We start from the raw sequence: 22,906 nt of genomic DNA, 5'->3' as shown, positions 1-22,906 counted from the left end.
GCATGAGCTCGGAGAACATTTCATCGCGAGTGTGTTTTTTTTTCTTTCTAAGCTTCACTAGCCTCTGGGAAGGAGAAGATCCTGTGATCATTGAAACACATGCAGCTGGTGGAGAAAAAAAAGGGACAGCGGTATTTAAAAAGACACATTTTATAAAACAGTGGCTACACTCTTTCAGGGTAAACCTTGCTGTTAACATTACATACATAGCACATGTGCTTTCATTACAAGGTCGCATTTTGCCTCCCCCCACCGTGTGGCTAGCCCCTCAACCCTCCCCCCTCCCTGTGGCTAACAGCGGGGAACATTTCTGTTTAGCCACAGGCAAACAGCCCAGCAGGAATGGGCTCCTCTGACTGTCCCCTGAAGAAAAGCACTCTATTTCAACCAGGTGACCATGAATAATATCTCACTCTCCTGAGGATAACACAGAGAGATAAAGAAAGGATGTTGTTTGAATGCCAGCAAACATACACTGCAATGCTTTGTTCTACAATGATTCCCGAGTACGTGTTACTGGCCTGGAGTGGTAAAGTGTCCTACCATGAAGGACGCAATAAGGCTGCCCTCCCCAGAAACCTTTTGCAAAGGCTTTAGGAGTACATCTAGGAGAACCACGAATGCCAGGGCAAAGTAATCCTTTCACATGCTTGCTTTTAAACCATGTATAGTATTTTAAAAGGTACACTCACCAGAGGTCCCTTCTCCGCCTGCTGGGTCCAGGAGGCAGCCTTGGGTGGGTTCGTGGGGTACTGGCTCCAGGTCCAGGGTGAGAAACAGTTCCTGGCTGTCGGGAAAACCGGTTTCTCCGCTTGCTTGCTGTGAGCTATCTACAACCTCATCATCATCATCATCTTCTTCTTCGTCCCCAAAACCTGCTTCCATATTGCCTCCATCTCCATTGAAGGAGTCAAACAACACGGCTGGGGTAGTGGTGGCTGAACCCCCTAAAATGGCATGCAGCTCATCATAAAAACAGCATGTTTGGGGCTCTGACCCGGAGCGGCCATTCACCTCTCTGGTTTTCTGGTAGGCTTGCCTCAGCTCCTTCAGTTTCACGCGGCACTGCTTCGGGTCCCTGTTATGGCCTTTGTCCTTCATGCCTTGGGAGATTTTGACAAAGGTTTTGGCATTTTGAAAACTGGAACGGAGTTCTGATAGCACGGATTCCTCTCCCCAAACAGCGATCAGATCCCGTACCTCCCGTTCGGTCCATGCTGGAGCTCTTTTGCGATTCTGGGACTCCATCATGATCATCTGTGCTGATGAGCTCTGCATGGTCACCTGCAGCTTGCCACGCTGGCCAAACAGGAAATGAGATTTAAAAGTTCGCGGTTCTTTTCCTGTCTACCTGGCCAGTGCATCTGAGTTGAGAGTGCTGTCCAGAGCGGTCACAATGGAGCACTCTGGGATAGCTCCTGGAGGCCAATACCGTCGAATTGTGTCCACAGTACCCCAAATTCGAGCCGGCAAGGCCGATTTAAGCGCTAATCCACTTGTCAGGGGTGGAGTAAGGAAATCGATTTTAAGAGCCCTTTAAGTCATAATAAAGGGCTTCATCGTGTGGACGGGTGCAGGTTTACATCGATTTAATGCTGCTAAATTCGACCTAAAGTCCTAGTGTAGACCAGGGCTAAGCAAGTGTGAAAACACCTCTGCTCCCTGGTAGGAAGGGGAGCCCCTTCAAAAGTAGCTTCCGAGTTGATGCAGTAAAATGCACAGCAAAGCTAACCTTCCTTTATTAATTAGTAGTTTATCTAATTCCTTCAGCTGTACTGTTGGCAGCACACCAAGCTAGAGAACCAGTGCCAATATTAGCACTTCCTTCTAAATAAACAGCAAAATCTGATAACATTTTCAGCTTTTAAAGAGTGTTTCAATGGGTATTTTCTTCCTCTAGCTATAACAGTTGAGCTTTTGGGTTGAACGATCCTTGTTTTTAACCATATGAGAGGAAACAACCAGTACAAATTATTCCAGGAGCATAAATCCTTCAAGGAGGGAAATAGACAGTAAATGGTTTTACATTAGCTAGATGGGAGTTCACGAGCTGGATTATATCATTTTTAGCCCAGTAAAACTCTAACTCAGAGTTTAGCCTGAGTAAGGACTTCATGACTTGGATTCAGGTGTTTGTATGAACAAAGGCTGGGGGAACAAGACTGGGTAAAATGACTTACAAACCTGCAATTATACCTCAAACTGACAACCTGTTACTGATCCTTTCATGGAGGTTCAGGAATATTTTCCCTGTGTGTTCATGTATTCATAGTGCTACTGATTCAGATTGAGGCCAAAAGCTGAAGTGATGAAATACCATAAGAATTTCTTCCTTAGCAATAGTATGAGCCTGTTCAAGTGTGGGGGAAAACACTGGAAATTTCTTGCAGACCCAGATGATGTGAATAGCTCAGATATACTTTGGGGAAACATCTAAATATTTGGGTATTTATCTGAAAATATCCTGAGTTTGCGAGGTTTGGAATCTCTTCCATCTAAACTGGACTTGGACAAGAGAATAGACTCATGAACTATCCAGTGCTTCCTGATTTCTCTCAGTTTATAAAGCCCATGACAATTGAACATAAGAACAGTTATACTGGTCAGACTAAAGGTCCATCTAGCCCAGTATCCTGTCTTCCAACCGTTGCCAATGTCAGGTTCCCCAGAGGGAATGAACAGAATGGGTAATCATCAAATGATCCATCCCCTGTCACCCATTCCCAGCTTCTGACAGAGGCTAGGGACACCAACCCTGCCCATCCTGGCTAACAGCCATTGATGGACCTATTCTCCATGAACTTACCTAGTTCTTTTTTGAACCCTGTTATATATAGTCTTGGCCTTCACAACATCTCTGGCAAGGAGTTCCACAGGTTGACTGTGCGTTGTGTGAAAAAATACTTCCTTTTATTTGTTTTAAACCTACTGCCTATTAATTTTGGTTGGTGGCCCCTAGTTCTTGTGTTATGAGAAGGAGTAAATAGCACTTCCTGATTTACTTTCTCCACACAAGTCATGATTTTATAGAGCTCTATCATATCCTCCCTTAGTCATCTCTTTTCCAAGCTGAAAAGTCCCTGTCTTATTAATCTCCCCTCATATGGCAGCCGTTCCATACCCTAATCTCTTTTGTTGCCCCTTTCTGAACCTTTTCCAATTCTAATATATCTTTTTTGAGATGGGGCGACCACATCTGCATGCAGTATTCAAGATGTGGGTGTACCATGGATTTATATAGAGGCAATAGGATATTTTCTGTCTTCTTATCTCATATCTTCTTATCCCAACATTCTGTTAGCTTTTTTGACTGACACTGCACATTGAGAGGATGTTTTCAGAGAACTATCCAGAATGACTCCAAGATCTCTTTCTTGAGTGGTAACAGCTAATTTAGACCCCATCATTTCAGATGTATAGTTGGGATTATGTTTTCCAATGTGCATTACTTTGCATTTATCAACATTGAATTTCATCTGCCATTTTGTTGCCCAGTCACCCAGTTTTGAGAGATCCTTTTGTAGCTCTTCGCAGTCAGCCTGGGACTTAACTATCTTGAGTCATTTTGTATCATCTGCAAATTTTGCCACCTCACTTTTACCCCTTTTTCCAGATCATTTATGAATATGTTGAATAGGACTGGTCCCAGCACAGACCCCTGGGGGACACCTCTCTCCATTCTGAAAACTGACATGTATTCCTACCCTTTGTTTCCTGTCTTTTAACCAGTTACGGATCCATGAGAGGACCTTCCCTTTTATCCCATGACAGCTTACTTTGCTTAAGAGCCTTTGGTGAGGAACCTTCTCAAAGGCTTTCTGAAAATCTAAGTACACTTTATCCACTAGATTCCCCCTTGTCCGCATGCTTGTTGACCCCTTAAAAAATTCTAGTAGATTGGTGAGGCATGATATCCCTTTACAAAAACCATGTTGACTTTTCCCCAACAAATTATGTTCATTTATGTGTCTGACAATTTTATTCTTTACTATAGTTACAACCAGTTTGCCCAGTACTGAAGTCAGGCTTACCGGCCTGTAATTGCTGAGATCACTTCTGGAGCCCTTTTTAAAAATTGGTGTCACATTAGCTATCCTCCAGTCATTTGGTACAGAAGCTGTTTTAAATGATAGGTTACAAACCACAGTTAGAAGTTCTGCAATTTCACATTTGAGTTCCTTCAGAATTCTTGGATGAATACCGTCTAGTCCTGGTGACTTATTATTGTTTAGTTGATCAATTTGTTCCAAAACCACCTCTAATGACATCTCAATCTGGGACAGTTCCACAGATTTATCACCTAAAAAGAATGGCTCAGGTTTGGGAATCTCCCTCACATCCTCAGCCTTGAAGACTGATGCAAAGAATTAATTTAGTTTCTCCTCAATGGCCTTATCGTCCTTGAGTGCTCCTTTAGCATCTCCATCGTCCAGTGGCCCCACTGGTTGTTTAGCAGGCTTCCTGCTTCTGATGTACTTTAAAAAAAATTGCTATTACTTTTTGAGTCTTTGGCTAGTTGTTCTTCAAATTCTTTTTTGGCCTTCCTAATTATATTTTTATACTTAATTTGCCAGAGTTTATGCTCCTTTCTATTTTCCTCACTAGGATTTAACTTCTTTTTAAAGGATGCCTTTTTGTCTCTGACTGCTTCTTTTACTTTGTTGTTTAGCCACAGTGGCACCTTTTTCTCTGTTTTTTTTAATTTGGGGTATACATTTAAGTTGAGCCTCTATTATGGTGTCTTTAAAAAGTGTCCATGCAATTTGCAGGGATTTCACTTTTGGCACTGTACCTTTTAATTTCAGTTTCACTAACTTCCTCATTTTCCGTAGTCCCCCTTTCTGAAAATAAATGCTATAGTGTTGGACTGCAGTGGTGTTTTACTCACCACAGGGATGTTAAATTTAATTATATTATGGTCACTATTACCAAGTGATCCAGCTATATTCACCTCTTGGACCAGATCCTGTGCTCCACTTAGGACTAAATCAAAAATTGTCTTTCCTCTTGTGGGTTCCAGGACTAGCTGCTCCAAGAAGCAGTCATTTAAGGTGTCAAGAGAATTTATCTCTGCTTCCTGTCCTGAGGTGACATGTACCCAGTGAATATAGGGATAGTTGAAATCCCCCATTATAAATGAGTTTTTTATTTGTATATCCTCTCTAAACTCCCTGTGCATTTCACAGTCACTATCACCATCCTGGTCAGGTGGTTGGTAAAATATCCCTACTAATATATTCTTATTATTAGAGCATGGAATTACTATCCAGGGAGATTCTATAGTACAGTTTGATTCATTTAAGATTTTTATTCATTTAAGATTTCATTTGATTCTACGCTTTCTTTCACATATAGTGCCACTCCCCCACCAGCACAACCTGTTCTGTCCTTCAGATATATTTTGTACCCTGGTATTATTGTATCCTATTGTTTAGCCTCATTCCACCAAGTTTCTGTGATGCCTATTATATCAATATCCTCATTTAATACAAGGCACTCTAGTTCACTCATATTATTTAGACTTCTAGCATTTGTGTACAAGCACTTTAAAAACTTGTAACTTTTTAGCTGTCTGCCATTACATGATGTAATTGAATCAGCCTCTTTTTCATTTGACTGTTTCTCATCAGATCCTACCTGTATTTTATCATCTTCCATCCTCTCCTCCTTAGTAGGATATAGAGAATGTCCATTAATAGATCCTCCCCTAAGGGATGTCTCTACTCACCTGTCGGCTTTCCCCGAGCCCTTAGTTTAAAACTGCTCAACGACCTTTTTAATTTTAAGTGCCAGCAATCTGGTTCCATTTTGGTTTAGGTGGAGCCAATCCTTCCTGTATAGGATCCCCTTTTCCCAAAAGTTTCCCCAGTTCCTAAAAAATCTAAACCCCTCCTCCTGACACCATTGTCTCATCCATGCATTGAGACCCTGCAGTTCTGCCTGTCTAACTGGCCCTGCGTGTGGAACTGGAAGCATTTCAGACAATGCTACCCTGGAGGTTGTGGACTTCAATCTCTTACCTAACAGCATAAATTTGGACTCCAGGACCTCTCTCCTATCCTTCCCTATAGCACTGGTACCTACAAGTACCATGACCACCAGCTCCTCCCTAGCACTACACATAAGTCTATCTAGATGCCTAGAGAGATCCGCAACCTTCGCACTAGGCAGGCAAGTCACCATGCAGTTTTCCTGGTCATCACAAACCCAGCTATCTATGTTTCTAATGATCAAATCCCCCATAACTATTATCTGTCTCTTGGTAATAACTGGAGTTCCCTCCCCTGGAGAGGTATCCTCAGTGCTAGAGGATACCACACCATCATCTGGAAGGAGGGTCCCAAGTATGGGATTGTTTCCCTTTGCTCCAGTTAGATGTTCTCCTTCCCTGAGACTTTCATTATCCTCAATAGCACAGAGGCTGTCAGAGCAGGCAGGGGTGGGACTGTTCTACTGTGTCCCAGAAAGTCTCATCTATGTACCTCTCTGTCTCCCTTAGCTCCTTCAGTTCAGCCACTCTGGTCTCCAAAGCCCATACTTGATTTCTGAGGGCCAGGAGCTCCTTGCACCGAATGCACACATACACCACCTGCCCATAGGGCAGGTAATCATACATGCTGCATTGGGTGCAATAAACTGGATAGCCCCCACTCTGTTGCTGGACTTCTGCATGCATTCTTTTTTTATTCCTGCAGCTCGTTCCTTTGTTGATGTTTTGTTTTTATCAGGGGGTGTTTTTGGCTTTAAGTTTAAAGAATGTTAAGATTATCTAGACCCCCCCTCATGTTCCCCCATTTCCTTTTCTACTTCTGCACCAAACATGAAGCACAACTTCCTAGTAGATAAATAAACAACTAGATATAGATTTGGGTTCCCAGATACCTCAATATTTATATATTAGTTTGTTTTTTTCCTTCACCGTCTTTGCATGTTTTTACATGCTGCCACTGGAAAAATTGGCTTCAGACAATCATGCAAGAAACCTTGGCTTTCTGAGGTGGCCTGATATAGTAGCAAAAAAGTGTGTGTGCGGGGGGGAGGGGGGGGAAGATGCATGCAAGAAGGGAGATGTCCAAGAACATAAATGGATGATCTATATCAAATCCCTGGCCAACAAAGTCAAGGATTGGCTAAAGTACATCAGTCTGCATCCTGCCTACAGAGTGATTACGCACCTGGCTGGCAGCCATGAACAGCCTTCTAACATCCTCATCATGAAACCAGATGGCTCTCCCTGCTCATCAATGGACGAGGTCTGGGATAGATGGAAAACACATTCTGAAAGCATGCTGAATCTGGACCTGCTGACAGCTCTCCGGAGCCACGTGACCTGGCAACCCACGCAGCTGTGGACCCAGGGATGAACTTTGATCCTCTGTATGAAAAGTCATACAAAAGGGACTAAATGGATATGCTGCTGGAGCTGATGGTGTTCCAATTGAGTCACTCAAAGATGCCTCCAAACGAGTGAGCATTGGCCTGCCTCAACTGTTCTTAAAAGCATGGGCATCAGGCAAAGTACCAGCAGAATAGAGAGGTGCCCTCATAATGTCCCTGTACCAGGGCAACAGATCTCACATTGAGTGTGACAGTTACAGACTGATCTCATTGCTGTTTTGCTCTGGAAAGGTCTTTGCTGAGCAGGATGCAGCCTCTCCTTACCAGACATAGTCATCCACAGCAATCAGGTTTCATAGCTGGGCTGTTGACAATGGGCACTGTCTTTATCCTTCAGCTCCTGGCTGAGCTGCACTGAGAATTTAACCCCCCGCTTCATGTGGCATGTGTTGAAATCAAAACAGCTTTTGATTCAGCTGACCAATCAGCACGTTGGCTCGCAGCGAAAGCAGCTGGCATTCTAAATCTGCTCATCTTCACATAGGTGCCACTGTGAGAGTGCACGTTGGTTCCCAGCTACATTTCTGCATGACCTCAGGTGTGCCACAGGGATGCATTCGCACCCCAGTACTATTCTGTAGAGCTATCAGCTGGATATTAGAACTTGCTGCTACTCCTGTCAGAATCCGGGTTGGTCAAGAAGTGTTCACTGACCAAGACACTGACAATTCTGCTTTACTTGTGGAGAAGTCAGAGAATTTCAGCCCCACCCTCCAAGGTCTCAAGACACTGTCCCCATGTTGGGGCTGAATGTTTCATGGCAGGAGATCAAGGTTCAGAACCTCGGTGCAGGCAGGGTCAAGTACCATGGAGAACCCTGATAAGTTCATCAGCCTAGGCTGCAATCAGAGTTCAGTCACAGCAAACCAGATGTTCTTCGATGAATAGGACTTGCTGTCTCCTGCATGAAGTCCATGTCCTGCTGTGAGGTGGGACACCAGTACAACAGCACCCCACTCTGGCAAGCACAGCACAGCCCCTGCACTCTCAGCCCAGCCAGGCTGTCAGTCTATCCCTGGTGCCCAGGAGTCTGAAAACCCTCTCTTCTCTCCCAAGTCTATCGGGGGCTGGTAGGGGACCCTGGGTTCCAATTCAGGACGCTCGAGGTAGGAATAAGCAGGATGGGGCTGCTTGACTCTGACTTTGTGTCACAGCCCACCTAGGGTGGACACCATTGTATCATTATATAAGTGTTTATACTTGTTCAGCTTCTACTGTGGAAATGGAATTCTTCGGCTATCCCTCGATGCATGGATGACGTCTGCCAAGGGAGTTCACCGATGGGTTTTTAAGTGGCTGAGGAGTCCAATTCATGCCCTGCAGATTTTCCCACAGAAGTGACAGATGTAATCTTGGAGGAGACAGTTGTTGGCTGGCATGTTGTGCCCTTTCTTTCCTCCTTTGTCGTTTCTCTGTCTCATGAGCACATCTGTTCCCCTCAGAGTAAGCTGTGGCTTGGTCTATGGTGTGGCACCTCTGTGTTCTGTTCTGCGCCAAGTCTTCCCAGTTTGTTGGGTTGATGCCTCCCGTTTTCAGATGTATTTTCAGTATTTCTTTGAAGTACTTCCACTGCCCTCTGCGAGCCCTTCTTCCCTGACTTAATTGAGAGAAGAGTACTTGCTTCGGGAGGTGAGTGTCAGGCATATGTACACAGTGGCCAGCCCAGCGGAGATGGTTTTTCATGACCTGCACTTCTATACTGGTGATATTAGCTGCAGAGAGAACGCTGATGTTAGTATGTCGGTCTTCCCAGATGATCCTGAGAATCCTCCTGAGGCAGTGCTGCTGGAACCACTCCAGCCACTTGAGTTGTCATCTGTAGGTTACCCAGGTCCCACACCCATAGAGAAAGGTGGGGATGACAACTGCCTTGTAAACCTAGCTCTTGGTGACTGTTTGCAGATCCCTATCATTGAAGACTCATTTAAGTAGTCTTCCAAAAAATGTGCTGGCACGGCAGAGCTTGTATTCAATTTCCGTGTCAGTGGTGGCTGTTTGGGAGAGATGGCTGCCAAGATATGGAAAATGGTCCACATCTACTCCAGGGGCTCTCTGCTGATGGTGATTTGTGGCGTACATGTAAGAGTAGTTTGTCTAGGTGGGGGCTGGTAGAGTACCTTGGTTTTCCTGATGTTGAGAGAGAGACCCAGGCTGTGATAGCCATCTGCAAAAAGGGTTTAGAACTGCAATCTGTAACTGGTAAAATGACTCCTCTAACCATCGAAAATGTGAGACTTATCACGTGCTCAAAGCCAAAGTCCAAAGGAGGCTACGGGACATCAAAAATAAGTGGTAGCAAGAGAAGGCCTCTGAGTTCCAGGGTTTCATAGATCAGGATGACTTGAGAAGCTTCTTTCAAGCTCCAAAGACCCAACCCCCTTACATTTGCAGGATGGCTCCACCCTCCTCAATGACAATGCGGCCATTAAACAACGCTGGAAGGAACACTTTGAGAGCCTACTAAATCGCGAATCCATGGTCTCTGAAGACACCATCAAGTCTATTCCACACTGCTCGGCAATGGAACACCTTGCTGATCCCCCATATTCTGAGGAAGTCCAGTGTGCCATCAACCAGACAAAAAAATCACAAGACACCAGGCCCAGACAGCATCCCAGCTGAGGTTTTTAGAGCTGGTGGAACAATGCTCCAGCACAAACTTTGCCAGCTCCTCAACGAAATCTGGACCTGCAAAGAAATTCCACCTGACTTTGTTACAATATTCAAGAAAGGGGACAAATCTTTGTGTGGGAACTACAGAGGTATTGCCCTCCTCTCCATTGCAAGGAAGATCTTTGCCCGGGTCCTACTAAACCATCTTCTCCCCCTTGCCAAGGAACTCTCCCCGAATCACAGTGTGGCTTCAGGCCATCCCAAGGCATAACTGACGTGATCTTCATGGCACGACAGATTCAGGAGAAGTGTAAAGAGCAACACCAGGAACTGTTCATGACATTCATCGATCTAACCAAGGCCTTTGATTCTGTCAATCGTGATGCCCTATGGAAGGTGCTGTGTAGGTGTGGCTGTCCACAGAAATTCATTTCCATCATCAGACTACTCCATGATGGGATGACTGCCACCATTCTGTGCAATGGCTCAGAGACTGAACCATTCATCATTCGCCTTGGTGTCAAGCAGGGCTGTGTCTTTGCTCCAACACCCTTATCCATTGACTGTGCTGCGGTACTGATTCTCATCCATGACCACCTTCCTGATGGAATCGGGATTGAGTATCGTATGGATGGTCAACTCCTCGATCTCTGATGTCTCCAAACACAATCTAAGAGCATGAGAATTGGCATCAATATGCACATGACTGCGTCATTCGGAAGTGGAATAAAGCTATGCTATAATAAGGCACCTTCATACCATAATTGCATCCACTAGGCATAGTATAGGTATGAGTATTTTTTTTTAAATCCACACTCTTAGTTAAAATAATTGTACTGGTACTAAATCTGTGTATAGACCAGGCATAAATTGCTTTAGCTGGGTCTGGAAAACCAAATATTGTGAAGCTCTTAATCTATGACCCAGTTGATGGGGCTTTGAAACAATCTGGCTTTGACTCCCATCTGAATTTTGTCCTCTGAAGTTTGCACATTTGTCACAGTCTGGACCCGATTCAGCAAAGCAGCTAACCATATGCTTATATCCCATTGACTTCAATAGGGCTTGAATGCTTTGTTGACTCAGGAACCACAGTTGTAATTCTGGAGCATCAATCGCATGCCTGATGCAGTGGAGAGCCCAAAGGATGAAGTGGCCCCCTCTCCACAGACCTTACATTCGAATTCAGGCAACCCATGAAGTTCAGATACACAAAGCCCAGTTGGAGGTCAGTCTCAGTGATGCAGGGTTTTGGGAGGCAGAGGGAGGGTTGATAAATATTTTTCTCTAGTGGACTTTCATCAGCAAACTTTGAAGGTGTGTGTTTAAGGAATCATTTAAAGGAGAAAGTGGTGGTTCAATGCTACAGAAGATCAAAAGGTTTCAAGTACAAGGAAGCAGCGAAGAAAAAAGGCACAATAAGTTGAAGAGAGATGAAAGGGACCTTCAGGAGAGTAGCTTGGGGAAGAGCAAGCACAGGCAGTAAAACCCTATCATCTAGGTACGGTAAATGGCAGATCGGCATCATAGCTGTGGGCTATCTTGGCAACCACCCAAGGCCTCAGAGTAAAGGCACGATTTGAGCTAGAGGTGAATATGTATGCTCACCTGCTTTTCTTGTAGGGCGAAATACAGAACAGTGGCAGATACTATGAGACTGCAGCTTATCTGTACATGTAATAAAAGTATAATTTGTTTCATATGACAGAAGCTGCAGAAAGGAAACTGTTGCTGAGGTAATAGCCAATTCTAGAGCCAAAGCACTTAACATTTTTAAATTAAGCAATTGTTGAAGAGAAAACTTTCTATTACCTATTGAATAGGCTTGCAAAACAGTTCAATAATCAGAAATCAAATATAGGACTGAATCCCAAGAGATGCCAGCCACCTGCAACACACTGAAGGTAGGAGGACTTCAGTGGGAATTGCACATGCTCAGAATCTCAAGTATGGGCTCGTGGTTTGAATTTGGACATACTTGGTCTGGATTTATACCTCTTTCTTCCAGGTCTTACAATTTTAATTAATTATTATCAAGTAACCAATATCATTCTAATCTTTAAGTATTGTGTGACTTCTCTCTTTGTGGGCTCTGCATTCATTGAAATAGCTCAGAGTTAATCCATCTGAAATTCTTTCCTAGAACTACCATCTGACAGATGGGTGAACCAGGGAAAGCACTTACTTAAATTGAGGTATGTCACGGCAAAGTTCTACATTGGGTCGTCTTGTTCTTCCCTCCAGGCGGGTCTGAGCTACTTTCAGTGGGCACTCCTTTGCCATTATAGCTCTCTCCAGCAACATGATTGTATTTTCTGTCTGGAAGATTTCTTGAAGTGTCTGAATAAAACAGAGCATTTTTATAGGCCTCGCCATATACTTCATTGGAATTCTACACTATTACCTTTCCCTACTTCAGTTTATATGTAAGCATTTGTGTTGAGCTATATATGAGCAGCAAAATTAGCCCAACATATGGACAGCAGCTTCCATTAGCTAAGGAGAATATTTTCCACTGTTCTCAAAGGGATAATGAACAGAAGATAGGAATCCCTATGCAAGTAAGTTTTTCCCTTTTCTGTGTAAAGATCACCATTAATGGGAGCTCTGAGCCCAGAACAAGAGGAGAATGTGCTCATAGGAACCTAGAAACATGCTGTCTGAGAACATTGTTCCAATGTTTAAATATCCTCGCCAATAAAAAAATGTATGCCTGATTTCTGGTCTGAATTTGTCTCACTTCAACTTCCAGCCATTCCATCATGGCATGCCTTTCTCTGCTAGATTGAAAAGCCCATTATCATCTTCTGCCCATGTAGGTACCTATAGACTGTAATCAAGTCATCCCTTAACCTTCTCTTTGTTAAGTTAAGTAGATAGTCAGTCATTATAAGGCATGTTTTCTAATCCTTTAAACATTCTCGTGGCTCTTCTCTGAACCCTCTCCAATTGTCAACATCCTTCTTGAACTGTCAACACCAAAACCAGACACCATATTCCAGCAGCATATGCACCAGTGCCAAATACAAAGGTAAAATAACCTCTCTACTACTCAAAATTCCCCTTCTTATGTATCTGAAGGATTGCACTACCCCTTTTGGTCACAACACTGCACCGAGAGCTCAAGTGCAGCTGATTATCCACTATGACCCCCCAACCGAAATCTTCTTCAGAGTCACTGCTTCCCAAGATAGAGTCCCCCATCCTGTAAGTATGCCCTACATTCTTTGTTCCTAGATGTATACATTAGCATTTAGCCATATTAAAATGCATATTGCTTGCTTGTGCCCGGCTTGCATATCAGCGAACTGACCTGACTATAAACCTTTGAAAAGTCAGTATGATCATGGAATGTGCACGGTCTCAACCCCAGGCCATCAGAAGGACAGAAGCCCCTCAGCAACATGAGGTCTATAGGCCTGGGAGTTGGACTCCACAGATTCCTCTTTGAAACTGATCTCCTCTACCACAGCAGAAGTTGCTGCTGGAAATGACAAGGCTAGTGAACTGTTCAGGGTTCTCAGACTCTGGTTTTCTTTTAAAAATGTGTAACTTCTCATTAAAACTGGCTAGTTTCTGACATCACTTTGTTGTTAATCCATAATAAATCTCCTAAATTAAGGCAACCAAGTATCTTTGTTCCATATTGTGTTGGTTTAGTACTGAAGACAGTGTTTGTCCCTTCCTCTGAGGGACATGAGAACAAATACACACAGAATAGTCAAGCGGAGGCCCCTATAATTGCATCTCAGAAAGCTATATCACTTATTTGCAGTCATTTCCTGCAACACCAGAGCACTCTGGTAAGTCTACTTGAAAACAAGCCATGTCTTTCCAATTGCAGACTGCGAGTTTTCTAAACAAAATGGAGTGTAAGTTCCTTTGACTGGATCCTGACCCCTCTCCTGAATGTGCAGAAGTAAAACACAGAGCTTTTCTGGGAAACAATTTCTAACAATGTCATACTGTCTAAAGCCAGTTTCAAAGAGGACTTTGTTAGAGTAATGGGGTTATAGATTTATAGGAATTTATTTCTCTTTTGCTCCATTCTCCAATTTGTTTCCACATCAAAAAGATGCAGCTTGAGCAGAGGACGTGTTGCACAGGTGCTCATAGACATGGATAAGCTGCCATTTTCATTCCAAACTTACACTGATTTCCTTATTTCTACCCGTGTCATGGTGTCAAAAATCTTAGCACAGTGACCCAGTTTGGCCCCTTGAAAACCACTGCATACTCCAAATGTTTCAGCAATGCCTTGTGCAAGAACATATGAATCACATTCAATCTTTCACACTGGAGCTGAATTCAGAAGTTTTCAAAAACTCCTCTCTGAGCAGAGCAAAAATAAAAGCAGCTTGTGTGTAAAGCCAACCTTTTTAAAATGGAAGTAGCCCCAAAGGGGAGATGCCAGTGCAGTTAGAGCAGCATAATTTTAAACTGTAAAGTAGCTTGATCGCCTGCAATAACAGTATCCTTCATGCCCTAGAGCCTGTAGGCTCTCTGATTTAAACTATAATAAAAATAAGAAAAACACCCGGGAAAAGTCAAAGTTTTGTCTTGCCTGTACAGATTCAATATAGATAAGGTAACACGTTCCATCCATTGCATGATGGTGCATTAATTTCACTGATCCTAACTCTTCATAGCCCGTGTGATCAACCCATTATTTGACACTTTTATAATCTATATTGAGGCATCAATGTGACTAGTAATTGAAGTCCTTTTTATTCACAAAACTGGTACGGCACATGCATTGACAGTACAATCTTCTTCAGGTTGTCTCACCCTGGACCTGGAGCTGACAGTCTTTAGGGGTGGGAGGATATGTAAACTTGGGTGCCCATTTAGACTCCTTGCCTCTCCTCAGCTGAGACTGCCAAGCGTGAGTGATTTTTGCAACCCTTAGCCCAATTTTACACTCTAAATTAATCCACATGGCCATGGGTACTGCTTATCTGATCTTGTTCTCTTTAGATTACATTAGATGGGGAACTGTTACAAAGCCAATTATTTATACAGCCAGTCTTTAAATGAGGACACTTACCTGAGAAGAATCCCCATTATAAAAATCACTAACCTATAACTGCACTGGTATTTTGTCACTTTAAATTTTCTCAGTTTGAAACTGTTAGCTTCAAGAAACCTCAGACCTGCTTGGGTGGTCATGGTTGTTACACCGGGGACTACACAGGGAGAATCATATGATTCCATCCCATGACTGGTGACGGCCTGAGACCTAGAGGGGGGGTGTGCTTGGAGAGACCAGATGTGGACAGAGGGGCACTCTGCCTGGTGTCCAACAGTTGCCATTTCGTGCTATCCATTATCTGATAGCATGAGATGAACAAAATAAGGCTGGTAGTTTTAGCACATTCATAACCTTTGGAAATGGCAATGCTGATAAGGACTTGAATAACCCTGAAAAAAATGCCTGGATTTCTCCTGAGGTAGTAGGCATGTTTTGGGGATGTAAAGGACATTTTGAATGCAGATAGAGCTCCCTAAGTTTCTGAGAACTCCTACCTTTTCTTGGGCTTGTCATCACACAACAGTTCCACCAGTTTAACTTGAAGTCTGTTTAAAAACTAGTTCAGTTAAACCAGTGCAAACCCCTGCCTGGACATCTATATCTCTTTTACAGCTGGCTTATGCAGGTTGGGTACGGACCAAAATAAGTTATATAAACTGCTGTGGCCACTCAGAGATTTGCATGAGTTTAATCAAATGGATTTTAAACACCCTTAAGTTAAACTGAACTTTTTTAGACTTTTATATTTAGAGCAGACAAAGCCAGGTCAAACTAAAATAAAATAAGCCACATAGGCCTTACCTACACATGAGTTGTATTGATTAGTTGGTTAGTCTCTAAGGTGCCACAAGTCCTCCTTTTCTTTTTGCGAATACAGACTAACAGGGCTGCTACTCTGAAACCAGTTTAGAAACTGACGTCAATACATCAGTGCAACCCCATGTGTGGCTACTTATTTCAGTTTGACTGGCTTAAGAGTCATTATCACTGAAGGTTTGTTCTTTAAATTGATTTAGTTTAAACTGGTACAAGTTTGGGAACTGACAAAAACTGATCTATGTGGACGGATAGCTGTTGTCAGGATGGCAGGCGGCTGCCCAGAGACTTTGATTCCTAAGGAGGCTTTGTCCGTTTGCAAAGTATTGCAGGATTTTCCCTATAGCAAAACAGTCTGATTCTATGACTAGAATGCAAATTGTATTGAAAGGAAGTGAAGCTAAGAGAGTAGCACCTCTCTCCTGCTCATTTTATCATTTCCTTTTGTAATTCAGTAATCACCATATAAGTAACCTTGTATATACTTACACCACTAACAGTATGAGTTTTGTAGCCACCTATTCCACAGAAGAAAAACGTAGTGATAAGATTGTATTGTTATATATACAGATATTGTACGTACTGTGCTACCAGCTACATATAGCTTATTTTACCCCCTCAGGATAGAAATCAGAGCAAAAGACCTAATGAAGCTAAGTGGATGGTGATTCATTCTGCACAAAATCCACATCCTTTTTCTTCCCGTGTAGCAAACGCAGTAGGTCCAAAAGTTTTTTTTTCTGATGTATTGTTGTTGTTCAAAAGGTAGAACTTGAGTAGTTTCCAATGTCAGCAAAATCTCCTTAGCCATTTGTAGCTGTGCTCAGTGCTGCTAGGGTTGTTTTTAATATTACAAGGAGCTCTCCCTCCTTCTACCCTGACAAAAGATCCAGTTTCTAGCTATGTTGCCAGTGGTTTAGCAGATGTTTGTGGGTGAGATCTTACAGAGCCTCTTAGTACTATACCTCGCTCAGGCTACTAAAATCACTATTTACCTTTAATGCAAACCAAAATATTACTTCAGCCTGCATGGGTGTAACAGGAATCTGAGGGAAAGAAACACACGCTACTTCTAGAGGTCAGTCATTGCTTATCAGGATCCTCCTTTCCTGTGTTTGTATTGCGGCTTCTGTCTCTACAGTAGCTCTTTGCCTGCTATGCCTGGTTGTGTGCCAGTGGGCCAAATTCACTAGGGTGTAATTCCTTTGCCTCCAGCAGTGCTACGCTTGAGGTGATGTTGGTCCAACATATTAATCTCACTTTTGTGAGTACTACAATTCATTCAAAATATTTTTGAAAAAAAAAGTGCGTAATGCAAATAAAAAATCTGGCCCAAGTCTCCTCAGCACATAAAATATCAGGCAAAAATGTATTCATAACTAATTCTTTATCCCTGGGTGGGTCCTGGGTTTCTGCTTAAAATGGAATCTAGGACTTGTGCATTCTCAGCTTGACCCTGAGTGAGGCATGCCACGATAGCGCCTACCAGCCCTTTCCTTGTTTGTCTCATGAGCAGGTGGATGGGATGGTTCAGGCTAGCTCAGCAAGTGGTTCCTGCCTGCTTTACTAAGCAATTGAAGCAGCCCAGAGTAGACTAGGCACCACACCCTGATTACGTAAAAACAGCTCCCCGGAGGGGAGAGGCAGTTTGAAATGTATTTGTGAGGGAAAGGAAGCAGGGGGACTCAGCAGCCCCTTGTCCACTGCGGTGACTTAGTCTGAGTGAACACATGGGAGGTTGTGGAAGGAGCAGGGAAGTGGTGGAGATACGCCCAAATGTGAACAGTGCAGTTCCACTGGCCACAGTCCCAGATAACAATGCGTTGCCACTACTGTAACCTATAGGCTGTAACAGTGACTGTGTCCTGCCCCCTCTCCTCCAGCTTGAGTGAAATATTCTATTAAAAGCACAGAGCTTTCTATGATGTGAAAGGGACAGAGTAGAGCCCACTATTATCTACTCTGGGCAATGCTCCTATGAGTAGATCCAATATATGGCAGTGCGTGTTTTACAAATGATTAAGCTTGACAGACTCCATCCCACAACTGTGTTCTTAGTCTCCTGTGAACAGCCCATTGTCTTCAATTTCACCTTCAGTGAGCAAAAAGAACATTGGGGCCAGATGCTCACTCTGGCCCCATTTCCTACCCTACCTCCATGTGTGTGCAGGAGCAGTTGCACGTTCACATGTGCTCACAATGCATATACAAACACACCAGCAGACGTTGAACTCTGACACCTTTGCTAACATTTTCAGTCCTGAGTGTGTGTTGGTATGCGTCAAACCTGTGACTCTTGAAAAGCTGTTTTTATTTGTATTCGTATTCTTACACTCCACTTCTCACCCTGAATGTCCTGGTGGTGGTGGAAGGAGGCAGGAGGTTTCCTACACACCAGTGGTTCTCAGCCTGTGGTCCACAGACTCCTGGAGGTCCACAGATTGTCTAACATATCCAAAGGGGTCCACACCTCCAAATGTTGTAGCGGTCCGCAAATGAAAAAAGGTTAAGAAGCACTGTGATACCCAGAGCCCAAGGTCCCATCAAGACAGGAGGGGCCATATCACTTGGATCACAGCCATATTTCCTATTGGCTTCCAACATCAGCTGGAAGCCATGGAAGGCGATGTAATTCTGAAGTTTGATAGTATTATCTTATGGGTAGGGCCCTACCAAATTCACGTTGCATTTTGGTCAATTTCACGGTCATAGGATTTTAAAAATCCTAAATTTCATGATTTAAGATATTTAAATCTGAAATTTCACGGTGTTGTAACTGTAGGGGTCCTGACCCAAAGGAGGGTAATGGGAGCGGAGGGAGTTGCAAGGTTGTTGTAGGGCTTTGGGGTATGGCCACCCTTACTTCTGTACTGCTGCTGTTGGTGGCACTGCCTTCACAGCTGGGCAGCCGGACAGCGGCAGCCGGACAGCACTGCCCCAGGAGCAGGGCAGAAAGAAGGATGGCATGGTATAGTATTGCTACCCTTATTTCTGGGCTGTTGCCTTCAGAGCTGGGCTCTCGTTCAGCAGCCTCCCTCTCCAGCCACCCAGCTTTGAAGGCAGTGCAGAAGTAAGGGTGGCAATTCCCCGGCTCCCCCTACAATAATGTTGTAACACCCTGGCCCCGCAACCTCCATTTAGGTCGGGATCCCCAGTTTGAGAAATGCTGGTCTCCCCTGTGACATCTGTATAGTATAGAGTAAAAGTATACAAAAGACCAGATTTCATGGTGGAGACCAAACTTCATGGTCTGTGACGCAGTTTTCACAGCCGTACGTTTGGTAGGGCCCTACTTAGGGTAGTATCTAGGTTAGTTATGGTGGTTTTTGTTTTATGTACCATGTTCTGGGTAATAACAAGAGATTATTCCATGTGTAAGGGGACTATTGTCCCCTTACTAACATTCAGTGGGGGTATTTTAGTTGCTAGCTACCAGTACTAAAAAGGGGGAAGGGTCGATGGGGAATCAGGACCCTGTGACTGATAGTCCCCAGAAACAATGGGGAGAGGCCAATGCTCCAGGTCAGCCTGAATGACAGGGTGGGTAGGCTAATCAGAGAGTCAGGAGGCCAGGGAGGTCCCATCCTCCGTGTGAGCTGGATTTGCCTGGGTCAGACAGAGTGGGGCCGAGCTAAGGAGAAAGCAGGGGCCCAAGCTGAGCTGTGGAGCAGAGCTGGGCCAGATCCAGAGGGACCAGAAAAGCAGCCCAAAGAGAGCAGACCCTGTCCTGGGAGCAGAGCTGCAGCCCCAAAGCTAGAGGCACAGCCCAGAGAGAGCAGACTTGCCCTGGGAGCAGAGCTGCAGCAACCAGAGCCAGAGGGGCCAGAAAAGCAGCCCAGGAAGCAGGTCAGTGCTGGGAGCAGAGTCACAGAAGCAGCCTGCAGAGCAGACCTGTCCTGGGAGCAGAGCTGCAGCAACCAGAGCCAGAGGGGCCAAAGAAGCAGCCCAGGGAGCTGGAGGCAGAGCAGCACCAGTGCAGAGACAGAGTGGTGGAGCTGGGGCTGGAGCAGTCCGGAGCTGGGTGTGGTGAGCAGCTGGGGAGAGCGAGGGGGCCCCTGGGCAGCGGGCCCAGCACAGGGAGACACCTCAGCCAATAGGCTCTGCAGGCCAGGCTTGGATCGTAACCCCGACAGGGCGGGGGTGACACTGGGAAGAAGGGTCCTACCACTTAGAGCCTGAGAGCGTGTGGCCACCACCAGAGCAAGTGTCCAACCCTCAGCATCCCTACAGCACAGCCAGGCCTGAGAAAAAGGCCTGGGACTTACAAGGTACAGACTCTGAACTGCCCGGACATTCCAGAGACACTGTTTGTGATGTTCCCTGCCACAGAGCAGGTTGATGTGTTTCCTTTAACCTTTCCCATTTTTCCTTATTCTTTTTAAAATTAATTGTTGATTAAATAACTTGCATTTGCTTTAACTTGTATGTAATGGTCAGTGGGTCAGAGAAGTGCCCAGTGCAGAGAGAGTACCCCGGAGTGGGGACACCTTAGCCCCTGTCCTAGGTGACCACAGCAGGGTTGGGGATCGAGCCCCCCAGGAATCCTGGGCCCAGCCTTGTTGGGGTTACGAGGACTCTGCCAGACAGGAGAGTGGAAGGGGAGTCCTCAAGGGCAGGGAGGCCACTGGGTAAAGGAAGTGGGAGCGAGGACTCAGATCCTTTCACTAGTCCACTTCACCGAGGTAGTGCAGAAGCCAGGAAAGTTCCCCACAATAGCAGGACTATTCCCCCGCTTACACATGCTTGTAAAACCAAAATGGTTCTTTACTAAAAAAGCTACAGAGATGCTGCAACTGCAGCTAACATTCTAGCCATGTGCACACAGGCTGACTTCCTGGGACCTCCTGCAAACTGTACTCCTCCCTCCAAGTTCTGTACAGTTTTTGATAGAAGCACACGGCTGCTATGGCTGTTCTTCCATCTCTCTGCCTGGCAGCAAGGACCCCATAATTGATACTTTTCTCTAGAGTCACATTGTTGGGCTGGAGGTGCTGTGAGTGACAGCTATAGGGCGAATGAAACATTCTGCATAATCACATCTGCAAAGGCCACACAGCATCCTGTATAGGCAATGAACTGCATTTGCTCCCTTCATAACATGGAAGGCATGGGATTATCTTGTTCTCTTATAGGAAATTGAATGAATGCATGTTTGTTTTTCCCCTCAAGTAATATAAAGTAACAAGTACAGAAAAATCATTTTTCATGTTTAGACTACACTCAAGCTACATGGGGCTTGTGCAATCTGCATTCTTTCAGTAAGCAAACTTTTAAAATTTGAGAAGGGTAAGATGTGACTCTACTTGGGAAGTGTTTCTTTTTATTGTGGCTGCCTTTATAGAGCAGTCATTGCTAGAAACGCCCAAGGAGTTTTGAGAGTTTGATTATACAAGTAAATCGCTTCCATTTTTTCATAGTTTTATGTGTTTAAATATAATTCCCCTTTGAATTAGCACTAAAAGCAATAACTACAAATCACTCCTTATACCATATGGCTTCAGTAAATGCTCAGATGTATTGCTCACACAGGTGAGAATATTCTGAAAGCATCTTATGCACAGTCAAGGAAACTGATTACTGCCACTGGGCAAAGAACTCCCTCCCTGTTCAGTCACTGAAAAAATATTATTTGAACCTGCCTGTGAACTCACAGTACAAACTTAAGACATGCAGCCATCTTTAAACTTTGACTGCTTATGTTTCTAATAGATATGGTTTAGGCTTATTCCGTGTTCCTGGCTAAGGCCTCTCTTTTTTTTAAACACCGTCATCTAGAACACACACACAAAAATGCCTAGGGTAATCACCTCCAACGCATGGCAGAAGCTCTTTACAAATAGCCTTTGATTACACATGCTGGCTACACATTGGATTAAATCATTCAAATAATGTAAAATGCATAACCGGATTGGTGGGGAGAATCACCAGATAATGTTGCACCAGTCCACGTCATTTCTGGAGGACCTCCAAAGGCAGGAGGAAAAAACAATAAATCCTGAATTGTGTGTTCCAGAAAGAGTCTAACCAGAGATTGGCTTCAGCAACCGCCCATCATACACCCTTCACTTACAGAAAATAAGCAGAATTTTGTGCTGTGGCATTCCTGAGGGTTTATATAAACTGCTGTTCACTTCCACCTCACCAAGGCTGTGGCTGTGACTGGCTGGATCAATATTACTGGGAACAAGAGCTGCTGAAATCAAAATAACCTTACACACAACATATTCTTAAAATATTATACTCAGTCCCCAGCTGTGAATGTCCTTGCTTCTGTGGTTTTTGCTAAGTGCCTAGGAGCTGAATACACTAAGGTACAGTCAGGTAATAACAAGGTAGCTGCTGCATTGTGCCACAGTGTTTTGTAATTTCCTGTTTGTTTCATGGTCTGATCTAATGTTTTGGTTGTACATATTTCATGTGTAAGTAATTTCTTGCTAGTTATTTCATTTCCCTGAGTGATTAGTGTAATTACGGTGGACTTCACTATAAGTGTTATGACACGGGAGCACGGTATTTCAAGGTTTAATGATTATATGTAATAATCTTTGACTAAATTTATCCCTGATATAACTCAGAATTTAAATTGATCCAGTCAAAGCTGGATGAATTTGGCCCAACATCTTTTCAACTCTATCTATCTTAAGGTTTTATGCTGCTGCTAAGATCTGAATGTTGTCCTCTATGTAAAATCAATTAGCAATAGAAAAGTTCCTAGGAGACTTCATGGTGTCTCTGGCTCCTCTCTTTTCAGGGTCAAAATAACTGCTTGGAGGTAGTGTTTTGGTTTGGTTGATTGGTTGGTTGGTTGATCTGTTTTTAGTTCCAGGTCACTTTTTGTCTTCTGGTTTTTTAAGATGTGTTTTGATTTGGGGGGGAACAGGGGCAGAGTCCAGAGGTCCATAAAGAAAGTAAAAGGCAGGTACATTTAAAACAAATAATTATAATACTCCTCTACAAAGTGTATCGTCAGCCTATAGAATTCTTTGCCAAGCAGGTCATGCAATCAAATATTTTAGCTGGATTGAAAAGAGGCTTGAATAAGTATGA

At 44.0% G+C, this 22,906-nt stretch overlaps 1 protein-coding gene across 1 annotated transcript in view; it reads right to left on the bottom strand.

Moving 5' to 3' along the window:
• Positions 1 to 22,906, bottom strand: part of TEKT5 (tektin 5) — a 64,425-nt gene that overhangs the window by 3,600 nt on the left and 37,919 nt on the right. Inside the window, exon 6 of the mRNA XM_073361406.1 lies at positions 12,197 to 12,351. Coding sequence (XP_073217507.1) covers positions 12,197 to 12,351 — 155 coding nt within the window. The remainder of the gene's footprint in view (positions 1 to 12,196; positions 12,352 to 22,906) is intronic.

This window comes from Lepidochelys kempii, chromosome 10 (assembly GCF_965140285.1).
Source record: "Lepidochelys kempii isolate rLepKem1 chromosome 10, rLepKem1.hap1, whole genome shotgun sequence".
NCBI classification, from domain to species: domain Eukaryota; kingdom Metazoa; phylum Chordata; order Testudines; family Cheloniidae; genus Lepidochelys; species Lepidochelys kempii.
This window is presented reverse-complemented; position numbering and strand designations above follow the sequence as displayed.